We start from the raw sequence: 12,150 nt of genomic DNA on the forward strand, positions 1-12,150 counted from the left end.
GCTGGTAGACGGCTGCGTTGACCCTGGATCTCAGGAAACAGAGTGGACCGACACCAGCAGATGACATGGCACCCCAAACCATCACCCAACCATGCAAATGTTGCATTTCCTTTGGAAATCGAGGTCCCAGAGTCTGGAGGAAGACAGGAGAGGCACAGGATCCACGTTGCCTGAAGTCTAGTGTAAAGTTTCCACCATCAGTGATGGTTTGGGGTGCCATGTCATCTGCTGGTGTCGGTCCACTCTGTTTCCTGAGATCCAGGGTCAACGCAGCCGTCTACCAGCAAGTTTTAGAGCACTTCATGCTTCCTGCTGCTGACCTGCTCTATGGAGATGGAGATTTCAAGTTCCAACAGGACTTGGCGCCTGCACACAGCGCAAAATCTACCCGTGCCTGGTTTACGGACCATGGTATTTCTGTTCTAAATTGGCCCGCCAACTCCCCTGACCTTAGCCCCATAGAAAATCTGTGGGGTATTGTGAAAAGGAAGATGCAGAATGCCAGACCCAAAAACGCAGAAGAGTTGAAGGCCACTATCAGAGCAACCTGGGCTCTCATAACACCTGAGCAGTGCCAGAAACTCATCGACTCCATGCCACGCCGCATTAACGCAGTAATTGAGGCAAAAGGAGCTCCAACCAAGTATTGAGTATTGTACATGCTCATATTTTTCATTTTCATACTTTTCAGTTGGCCAACATTTCTAAAAACCCCTTTTTTGTATTAGCCTTAAGTAATATTCTAATTTTGTGACACACGGAATTTTGGATTTTCATTTGTTGCCACTTCAAATCATCAAAATTAAATGAAATAAACATTTGAATGTATCAGTCTGTGTGCAATGAATAAATATAATGTACAAGTTACACCTTTTGAATGCAATTACTGAAATAAATCAAGTTTTTCAAAATATTCTAATTTACTGGCTTTTACCTGTATATATATATATATACAACTACAGCACCAGAATTGTGCTGCTGAAGCAAGTCCGTTTTTTTAAATTTTTTGTAAGGGTCCCCCCTTACGACATTTTAGCAAAAGAAAAAATGTCCGTAAAATATGCATTTTGTTCCATTTTCAGTTTGTGTCGGGACTCCTGATGACGTTTTGAGACATTTTATACAACTACAGCACCAGAATTGAGCTGCTAATGCAGGTCCGTTTTTTTGAATTTTTATAAAAGGGTCCCCCCTTACGACATTTTAGCAAAAAAAATGTTCCGTAAAATATGCATTTTTTTTTTCCATTTTCAGGTTATGTCGGGACTCCTGATGACGTTTTGAGACATCTCCTCCAACTACAGCACCAGAATTGTGCTGCTGAAGCAAGTCGATTTTTTTAATTTTTTGTAAGGGTCCCCCCTTACGACATTTTAGCAAAAAACAAATTCCGTAAAATATTCATTTTCTTCCATTTTCATGTTGTGTCGGGACTCCTGATGACGTTTTGAGACATCTCCTACAACTACAGCACCAGAAATGTGCTGCTGAAGAAAGTCCGTTTTTAAAAAAATTTTGTAAGGACATTTTAGCAATTTTTTTTCTTCGTAAAACCTTTTTTTTTCTTCCATTTTCAGGTTGTGTTGGGACTCCTGATGACGTTTTGAGACATTTTATACAACTACAGCACCAGAATTGTGCTGCTTATAAAGGTCCGTTTTTTTGAATTTTTTGTAAGGGTCCCCCCTTACGACATTTTAGCAAAAATTATTTTTTGTAAAACCTTTTTTTCCTTCCATTTTCAGGTTATGTCGGGACTCCTGATGACGTTTTGAGACATTTTATACAACTACAGCACCAGAATTGTGCTGCTAATGCAGGTCCGTTTTTTTTTAATTTTTTGTAAGGGTTCCCCCTTACGACATTTGAGCAAAAGTTTTTGATCGTAAAACCTTTTTTTTCTTCGTTTTTCAGGTTGTGTCGGGACTCCTGATGACGTTTTGAGACATCTCCTACAACTACAGCACCAGAAATGTGCTGCTGAAGCAAGTACGTTTTTTTGAATTTTTTGTAAGGATCCCCTTACGACATTTTAGCAAAAAAATGTTTCCGTAAAATATGCATTTTCTTCCATTTTCAGGTTGTGTCGGGACTCCTGATGACGTTTTGAGACATTTTATACAACTACAGCACCAGAATTGTGCTGCTAATGCAGGTCCAATTTTTTGTAAGGGTCCCCCCTTACGACATTTTAGCAAAAAAAAAATTCCGTAAAATATGCATTTTCTTCCATTTTCAGGTTGTCAGGACTCCTGATGACGTTTTGAGACATTTTATACAACTACAGCACCAGAATTGTGCAGCTAATGCAGGTTCGTTTTTTTGAATGTTTTGTAAGGGTCCCCCCTTACGACATTTTAGCAAAAAAAAATGTCCGTAAAAATATGCATTTTCTTTCATTTTCAGGTTGTGTTGGGACTCCTGATGACGTTTTGAGAGATTTTATACAACTACAGCACCAGAATTGTGCTGCTAATGCAGGTCCGTTTTTTTGAATTTTTTGTAAGGCTGCCCCCTTACGACATTTTAGCAAAAAAATGTTATGTAAAATATGCATTTTCTTCCATTTTCAGGTTGTGTCGGGACTCCTGATGACATTTTGAGACATTTTATACAACTACAGCACCAGAATTTGCTGCTAATGCAGGTCCGTTTTTTTTAATTTTTTGTAAGGGTCCCCCCTTACGACATTTTAGCAAAAAAATGTTTCCGTAAAATATGCATTTTCTTCCATTTTCAGGTTGTGTCGGGACTCCTGATGACGTTTTGAGACATTTTATACAACTACAGCACCAGAATTGTGCTGCTAATGCAGGTCCGTTTTATTGAAGTTTTTGTAAGGGTCCCCTTACGACATTTTAGCAAAACAAATTTCCCGTAAAATATGCATTTTCTTCCATTTTCAGGTTGTCGGGACTCCTGATGACGTTTTGAGATATTTTATACAACTACAGCACCAGAATTGTGCTGCTAATGCAGGTCCGTTTTTTTAAATTTTTTGTAAGGGTCCCACCCTCACGACATTTTAGCAAAAAAAATGTTACGTAAAATATGTATTTTCTTCCATTTTAAGGTTGTGTCGGGACTCCTGATGACGTTTTGAGACATTTTATACAACTACAGCACCAGGATTGTGCTGCTAATGCAGGTCCGTTTTTTTGAATTTTTTGTAAGGGTCCCCCCCTTACGACATTTTAGCAAAAAAAATTTCCGTAAAATATGCATTTTCTTCCATTTTCAGGTTGTGTCGGGACTCCTGATGACGTTTTGAGACATTTTATACAACTACAGCACCAGAATTGTGCTGCTAATGCAGGTCCGTTTTATTGAAGTTTTTGTAAGGGTCCCCTTACGACATTTTAGCAAAACAAATTTCCCGTTAAATATGCATTTTCAGGTTGTGTCGGAACTCCTGATGACGTTTTGAGACATTTTATACAACTACAGCACCAGAATTGTGCTGCTAATGCAGGTCCGTTTTTTTTAATTTTTTGTAAGGGTCCCCCCTTACGACATTTTAGCAATTTTTTTTTCCCGTAAAATATGCATTGTCTTCCATTTTCAGGTTGTGTCGGGACTCCTGACTAGGTTTTGAGACATTTTATACAACTACAGCACCAGAATTGTGCTGCTAATACAGGTCCGTTTTTTTTAATTTTTTGTCAGCGTCCCCCCTTACGACATTTTAGCAAAACATTTTTCCCGTAAAACCTTTTTTTTCTTTCATTTTCAGGTTGTGTCGGGACTCCTGACGACGTTTTGAGACATTTTATACAACTACAGCACCAGAATTGTGCTGCTAATGCAGCTCCGTTTTTTAAAATTTTTTGTAAGGGTCCCCCCTTGCGACATTTTAGCAAAAAAAAATGTCCGTAAAATATGCATTTTCTTTCTTTTTCCGGTTGTGTCGGGACTCCTGATGACGTTTTGAGACATTTTATACAACTACAGCACCAGAATTGTGCTGCTAATGCAGGTCCGTTTTTTTTAAGTTTTTGTAAGGCTGCCCCCTTACGACATTTTAGCAAAAATTTTTTATGTAAAATATGCATTTTCTTCCATTTTCAGGTTGTGTCGGGACTCCTGATGACATTTTGAGACATTTTATACAACTACAGCACCAGAATTTGCTGCTAATGCAGGTCCGTTTTTTTAAATTTTTTGTAAGGGTCCCCCCTTACGACACTTTAGCAAAAAAATGTTTCCGTAAAATATGCATTTTCTTCCATTTTCAGGTTGTGTCGGGACTCCTGATGACGTTTTGAGACATTTTATACAACTACAGCACCAGAATTGTGCTGCTAATGCAGGTCCGTTTTTTTGAATTTTTTGTAAGGGTCCCCCCTTACGACATTTTAGCAAAAAAAATTCCGTAAAATATGCATTTTCTTCCATTTTCAGGTTGTGTCGGGACTCCTGATGACGTTTTGAGACATTTTATACAACTACAGCACCAGAATTGTGCTGCTAATGCAGGTCCGTTTTTTTGAATTTTTTGTAAGGGTCCCCCCTTACGACATTTTAGCAAAAAAAAAATTCCGTAAAATATGCATTTTCTTCCATTTTCAGGTTGTGTCGGGACTCCTGATGACGTTTTGAGACATTTTATACAACTACAGCACCAGAATTGTGCTGCTAATGCAGGTCCGTTTTTTTAAATTTTTTGTAAGGGTCCCCCATTACGACATTTTAGCAAAAATTTTTTTTTCGTAAAACCTTTTTTTTCTTCCATTTTCAGGTTGTGTCGGGACTCCTGATGACGTTTTGAGACATCTCCTACAACTACAGCACCAGAAATGTGCTGCTGAAGCAAGTCCGTTTTTTTGAATTTTTTGTAAGGGTCCCCCCTTACGACATTTTAGCAATTTTTTTTTTCCGTAAAATATGCATTTTCTTCCATTTTAAGGTTGTGTCGGGACTCCTGATGACGTTTTGATACATTATATACAACTACAGCACCAGAATTGTGCTGCTTAAGCAAGTCCGTTTTTTTAAATTTTTTGTAAGGGTCCCCCCAGTCATTTTAGCAAAAAAAAAATTTCCGTAAAATATGCATTTTCTTCCATTTTCAGGTTGTGTCGGGACTCGTGATGACATCTCCTACAACTACAGCACCAGAATTGTGCTGCTAATACAGGTCCGTTTTTATTTTTTTATTTTTGTAAGGGTCCCCCCCTACGACATTTTAGCAAAAAAATGTTTCCGTAAAATATGCATTTTCTTCCATTTTCAGGTTGTGTCGGGACTCCTGATGACGTTTTGAGACATTTTATACAACTACAGCACCAGAATTGTGCTGCTAAAGCAGGTCCGTTTTTTGTAATTTTTTGTAAGGGTCCCCCCCTACGACATTTTAGCAAAACATTTTTTTCATAAAACCTTTTTTTTCTTCCATTTTCAGGTTGTGTCGGGACTCCTGATGACGTTTTGAGACATCTCCTACAACTACAGCACCCGAAATGTGCTGCTGAAGCAAGTCCGTTTTTTTGAATTTTTTGTAAGGGTCCCCCCTTACGACATATTAGCAATTTTTTTTTCCGTAAAATATGTATTTTCTTCCATTTTCAGGTTGTGTCGGGACTCCTGATGACGTTTTGAGACATTTTATAGAACTACAGCACCAGAATTGTGCTGCTAATGCAGGTCCGTTTTTTTTAATTTTTTATAAGGGTCCCCCCTTACGACATTTTAGCAAAAAATGTTTTCCGTAAAATATGCATTTTCTTCCATTTTCAGGTTGTGTCGGGACTCCTGATGACATTTTAGCAAAAACATTTTTCCGTAAAATATGCATTTTCTTCCATTTTCAGATTGTGTCGGGACTCCTGATGACGTTTTGAGACATTTTATACAACGACAGCACCAGAATTTTGCTGCTAATGCAGGTCCGTTTTTAAAAATTTTTTGTAAAGGTCCCTCCTTACGACATTTTAGCAAAAAAATGTTCCCGTAAAATATGCATTTTCTTCCATTTTCAGGTTGTGTCGGGACACCTGCTGCGGTACAATTCGAGCCCTGTATATACAGTATATATATATATATATACATATATATATATATATATATATATATATATATATATATATATTTCAATACATACTGTATATATATATATATATATTTTTTTTTTTTAAATATATATATATATATATATATATATATATATATATATATATATATATATATATATATATATATATGTGTGTGTATATATGTATATATATATATGCTGGGTTACATTGTGGTTCTATCTCCCACCTTGTTTCCTGTGGCGGGACCATTTTGCACAGGAAGAGGCGGGGCCACCAAGGAGATGGGAGGATGTGGAGGAGTGGGCCCCGTTTTGACTGTTGCCATGGGAACCAGCATCTTGCTCTGCAGCTGGCTTTGAACGGCTGAAAAGAGACAGCAGACATGAATGGAAGCAAGAAGACAGGTGGGCGGGGGACATCGGCACGGGAAGGGAGGGGGACATTCATGCCTTCACAAACATTGTGCGAGGACGCTTCTGCATCAAGTCACTTAGGCAAGGGTGGGTGGCGCTTTTTCAACAAGAAACTGTCAATCATTTATGTAAACCACACGTGTCAAATTTAAAGCCCAGGGACCAAATGTGGCCCTCATCGCCATTTATTGTGACCCGCCACATAGTTTTAAGTAGTACGCCACATTATTTTATGTGGCCCAAGTCATTTTATGTTGTCCACCATGTAATTTTATGTGATCCGCCACATCATTCAATGTGGCCTGCCACGTCAATAATTGTGGCCCGCCACCTCATTTAAGTGGCTCACCACGTTAATTTACGTGGTGCCCCACATCATTCTATGTGCTCCGCCACAGTATTTAATGCGACCTGCAACATCATTTTACGGGGTCCACCACATTATTAATTTTATGTGGCTCACCACGTTAACCTACGTGGTCCGCCACATCGTTTTACTTGGTCCGCCAGATTGTTTTATGTAGCCCGCTACATTATTTAACGTGGCTTTCTACCTCCTTTTACAGGATGATTTATGTGGCCTGCAAAAGGCTGGAAATAAAAAAGCACTTTTTAGCTAAATGTATTTGTTTTTTACATTTTTACAGAAAAATGCATTGCATGCAATTGCAAATGTTCTACACTTGAATATGATCTGATCATGCAACAAGACGTTCCAAGCATTTTTTTGTGTTTATCAAAATAAATACTTAAATATTTGTTTGACACAAGTTATCCACGAATCAAGGAAAAAATATAAAAATCCAAATAGGTTGCCAATGTAAATCGTGTAACAAGGGTGTAATACGTTTATATTCATAAATATTCGTGTGGCCCTATGAGGGCACGAGTTTGACACCATAAAAATCCAACAGTCCAGTTACTTTTATAACTCTCAGCCAATCTGGTCTCACCTCTGATTCCGGATGCAGATGTTGATCCCGCCCCCAAGTGCGTGCCATTGGCCAGGGGAGCTTCAGTGGGCACTGAGAACATTTGCTGGTGTGTGAGCTGAGGTGGAGATGGGCTTTGGGCGGGCAGGATGTACTGGACCTGCGCTAGCGGCTTGGGGCAAGCAGGGGGGAAAGCGAGTGGGGAGGTGGTGGTAGCGGGTCTTATGACAGCACGGGGGGGCTGAAGCTTCAAGGGCTGGGAGGGCGTCAAGGAGCCTCCCATAACTAGGCTAGTGACCAGGCTGCTGCCCGCCAATGTGGGGGACACACTGACTGGACCAGGGGAGGAAGTTGAGGACAAGTACCCACCCCCTGTGGCGATTGGCGGCTGCTGGCTTCCTCCAATCAGGAGGGTGGCTTTCTTATCTTGAGGCGGGGCGCTGAGGATGACGGCGCCCTCCGCAGGCAGGAGCGCGCTGGCGATGGGTCGCACCACGTTGTTCACCGCAGCAGGGGCTGCTCTGAGGAGCTGGGTCACACCCTGTGGGGTCTGCGTGCCCGCCGCGATGGGCAGGAAGGTGATACCTGCTCCACCCCCAGCCTCACCCCTGATGGAGACTCCCTTACTGCCCTCTTCTCCTGCCTCCTTCTTGATCTTCCTCTCACGCCCTTCATCAGCACCTCCTCCTCCTCCCACCGCGCTCCTTCCAGCTGGAGTAGAGTGGGCGCGAAGGGTGGGAGGCAAGGGCGAGGCGACGGAGGAGCGAGCTCGTGGCTGGAAGCCACGCTGGAGAAAAGGAAAAGATGGAGACGAAAAATAAGCAGTCTCTCCTGCTTTGATTAAGTTAGCACACAGTTAGCATGCAGCACGAGGCGTACCTGTCCATCATCTTCATCTTCATCGCTGTCCGTCACTCTCTCTTTACACTTGAGGTCAATGGAGCCTTCGGGACATGAGTCCTCTGGGGAGAGTGTTTGGATTTTATAAGACACATCTCACAATGCAGCTAGGAATTTTACCTATGTCAGGGTTTTTACAGCTTTCAGCACACCTAATGTAACGATTTTTAATGGCCTTTTTTAATGCCACTTGAAAAAAATTAATACACACGTGTATATATATATATATATATATATATATATATACATATATATATACACACACACATATATACTGTATATACAAATATACATATGTATATAGATAGATATGTGTATATATATGTATACTGTATATATATATGTATATACTAAGGCTGTGAATCTTTAGGCACCACACAATTCGATTCTAATGATTCTCGATTCAAAATCAATACTTTTTATTAACATTGGGTGCAAGTTCTACGATTAACTACATTCCTCCATAAAATAAACAGCCGTGAAAATTGTCTATATTACGTAAAACATTTAATAAAGTCCAAATACAAATAAGGCAATAAGAGAAGTATCACACACTTGTCCTTTGTAAAATAAATCTGTACATCAGATATGATCATTTGTTTACATCAACAATATGATTTGCCTGAGTAGCTGGACCGAATTGAAAAAAATATATTTTAGATTTTTTTTAATCAATTAAGAATTGTTACAAATAATCGTGATTAATTCAGAAAAACATTAATTGAAAACAAACAAAATGGGACCAGCAGGACGCCAGGAAAGAAGAACAAAAACTAGATTTCGCGGCAAAAATGTAAAGTTTTGACAGGTAAGCAGAGGAGACATACTGTAGGGAGACCAGTACTGCACGTAGAGAAAGGGGGCGTGGTCGCGTGAGCGCCGCTGTAAAAGCAACGGAGCACACTGGAGAAGAATACTCACAAAAACTCAAAGAAACGCCCTGTCAGATATCTAAACATATTTGGGGAGAATTATTGACAATGAGAGTAATTTTTTATTTTTTTATGAATAAAAAACTAAATCGAGTTCCAGCAAAAAGGGAACTTTTCTCATGCAGGGCAAACAGGCTTATGTTTGAGTAGTGCTTATTACTATCTACTTCACTGATTTATTTTTATTTTTATTACTAAATACTGGTATCATATGTGTATATAATGTATCTCCTTATGTGTTGTAAAAAAAAAAAAAAAAAAAAAAGGCAGATGCTGATTAAAAAAAAAAAAAGGCCAATAAGATATACGCCAAAATGCCAAATATTAGCGTTGATAATCGGCCCGGCTGATAATCCGTCGATCTCTAAACATAACGCATTCAGTGCAGAATAACGCTACCATTTGTTTCGCCCAGTGATTTTATATCGTTTGAAGATAATTCCCTAAGAGCGGCCACATTTTAAATACAGTAATCTTTTGACCAGAGTATCGCACAAAGTATCGGTATCGCCGATACCAGTCTGAATTTCAAATCAGAAAGAAAATCGCACATCGATCGCTACAAAAATATGTGTTCGCAGCAGATGTTTGCCTGTGAATAAAAGACATAGTCAATAAGGATTTTATTTTATTTTTTAAAGAAAAAAGGAGATTGCTGCCTAATGCACTCAACAGTGTGGGAGGAACTAAATCTAAGCCAGGTCAAAAAGGAGATTACATTTATGCAAAATGTACACTGTGGATTAAAAGTCATAATTTGAACGCGAGAAAGAGTTAAAGTTAAAGTACCAATGATTGTCATACACACACTAGGTGTGGTGAAATTTGTCCTCTGCATCTGACCCATCCCCTTGATCACCCCCTGGGAGGTGAGGGGAGCAGTGAGCAGCAGCGGTGGCCACGCCTGGGAATCATTTTTGGTGATTTAACCCCCAATTCCAACCCTTGATGCTGAGTGTCAAGCAGGGAGGTAATGGGTCCCATTTTTATAGTCTTTAGTATGACTCGGCCGGGGTTTGAACTCACAACCTACCCATCTCAGGGCGGACACTCTAACCACTAGACCACTGAGTAGGTATGAAGGCTTTGGAATTGTCTCTAAACTTTTCAGCGACCCAAAACGTGGACTTCATTTGGACTTGCTGGACATGAGAACTCACCCATGACATCATCATCCCCCTCCTCCTCACAGATAACCATGCGCTCCTCATCGCTGGTGACGTCCTCGCCGGTGCCCAGGTGTGAGGGGTGCAGCAGTGGCCGGGTCCGTAAAAAGCTTGGCCCGCCCTCCTGACGCGGGGCAAAAAGACTTTTTGTGTATGATGTATACCAGGATAGTACGCACACAAAGTAGTGCTTACAGCATGAAAGTGTCTGACACCTTCAAAGGCATTAAAAAGCCTAAAGTGAGACGTTGCAAGTTGGAGGCTGAGATCCCTGAGAGATTTCTGCCTCAACCATTCTCACACAAAGAGTTTTTTAGTGGTGTGAAGGACATACACACACACAAACACACACACACACACATGCACGCACGCACAAGCACACACCGAGACGGTGTGTGCTTGTGTTGCTTTGTTCTCTGGAAAACATAATCACACATACAATCTCCAGAGTGCGCCGGCTGCCTTGGAGCTGCAGACATAACCATCCTTTACCTTCTCGTGGTCTCTCTCGTGCTCCCGCTGCTCTAGGGTGTGCATGGCACTCTGGGAGAAAGCTCTGGGACGGGGATGCTGCCCGCCAAACGGCCCCCCTTGGAGGTCTGCACCGCCCGTCCATCCCGCGCTTCCCAGCTTGGCCTCCAGCGCCTGAGACTCCAAATGAGCGTCTGGGGAGAAGAAAAGGCGTCTGAGCCAATATGTCGGATCATTTCAGCAGAGTAAATGCACTACGTCAGGTCGCAATGTACGCGCTGAACAAGTAACTTTGAGTTATATCAAATAATACACCTCATTTTATTACAATATGTGGAGGGCCAATAAAAAACACCTCAGGAGTGTTGGGTCACAGCTCCTAATCAATGATTGGATGGAGGTTGGATATTCCTGGAACTTTAATCTTGGCAAGACAATTTGGACAATCGTATGTGGGAACACTTTAAAGAAAACTCTTTTTACGTACTAAAGATGTCCCGATCCGATAGCAGCAAAAAAACAAGTATGAGAAGATATGGGCTTGCATCAAGAATGTCTGATACAGGCAGTCTTTTCTTGTGCAAAGCTGGACAGCCAGTTAACACCTGGAAAATGTCCTCCAATAAACACACAATTTCTAGTCAAGTCAGGAGCTAGCAGCTACACAACAGCTAAGCAAACAATAGCACACAAGCGAGACGTACGTAAGAAGTGTCCTTCATTGAACAATTGGACATCTTTGTGGAGGGGGGCGTGGCCTGCCGGCCTGCCGCAGAGCGGGGTGTTTAAGGACCGGCCTCGAAGCGCAGCTGGCAGGTGATTGGATTACCCAGCTGGGGCTGATCATCCAATCACCTGCCATGCTTATTAGCAGCAGCCGGGCCGAGACCCAGTTGTTGGAGTTGGAGTTGGAGTTACTGAGCGGACGCGCACTGGACATTGGGAGACTGAAAAGTCACAGAGCAGAAACTGGAAAGTTGGGGGTGTTTTTCGTAGCGTGTGTGCGCTGCCGAATAAAAAGACTTTGGTAACACCAGACATCCGGACTAGCGTGAAGCTTTGTCAGCGTTAGGAGAACCAACTGGGGAGAGAGACTTCCACAATCTTGTCAATATAAACAAGTATTAAATCATTATAATTGCATGTTACTTACACACACAAAGTTTCCAAGGCAGAAGTATATTAGAAAGTATCCAGTAACAAACGTGTCCACATCATTCAACTTACTGCCTCGTAAGCTTAAGTTAATGAATTGTTGTGGCCACGAGGTGTTGCAAAAAACAATTACCACTTCACTTTGACTT

At 41.0% G+C, this 12,150-nt stretch overlaps 1 protein-coding gene across 4 annotated transcripts in view; it reads right to left on the reverse strand.

Annotated features, from left to right (window-relative positions):
- cica (capicua transcriptional repressor a) overlaps positions 1-12,150 on the reverse strand; it is a 132,551-nt gene that overhangs the window by 20,207 nt on the left and 100,194 nt on the right. For all 4 annotated transcript variants that reach the window (XM_061930988.1, XM_061930990.1, XM_061930989.1 and 1 more), the window contains exons 9-13: positions 10,868-11,040; positions 10,370-10,499; positions 8,257-8,339; positions 7,399-8,164; positions 6,259-6,395 (exon numbers count right to left, since the gene is read on the reverse strand). In XM_061930988.1, coding sequence (XP_061786972.1) covers positions 6,259-6,395; positions 7,399-8,164; positions 8,257-8,339; positions 10,370-10,499; positions 10,868-11,040 — 1,289 coding nt within the window. The remainder of the gene's footprint in view (positions 1-6,258; positions 6,396-7,398; positions 8,165-8,256; positions 8,340-10,369; positions 10,500-10,867; positions 11,041-12,150) is intronic.

This window comes from Nerophis lumbriciformis, linkage group LG37, assembly GCF_033978685.3.
Source record: "Nerophis lumbriciformis linkage group LG37, RoL_Nlum_v2.1, whole genome shotgun sequence".
In the NCBI taxonomy this organism is placed as follows: Eukaryota; Metazoa; Chordata; class Actinopteri; order Syngnathiformes; family Syngnathidae; genus Nerophis; species Nerophis lumbriciformis.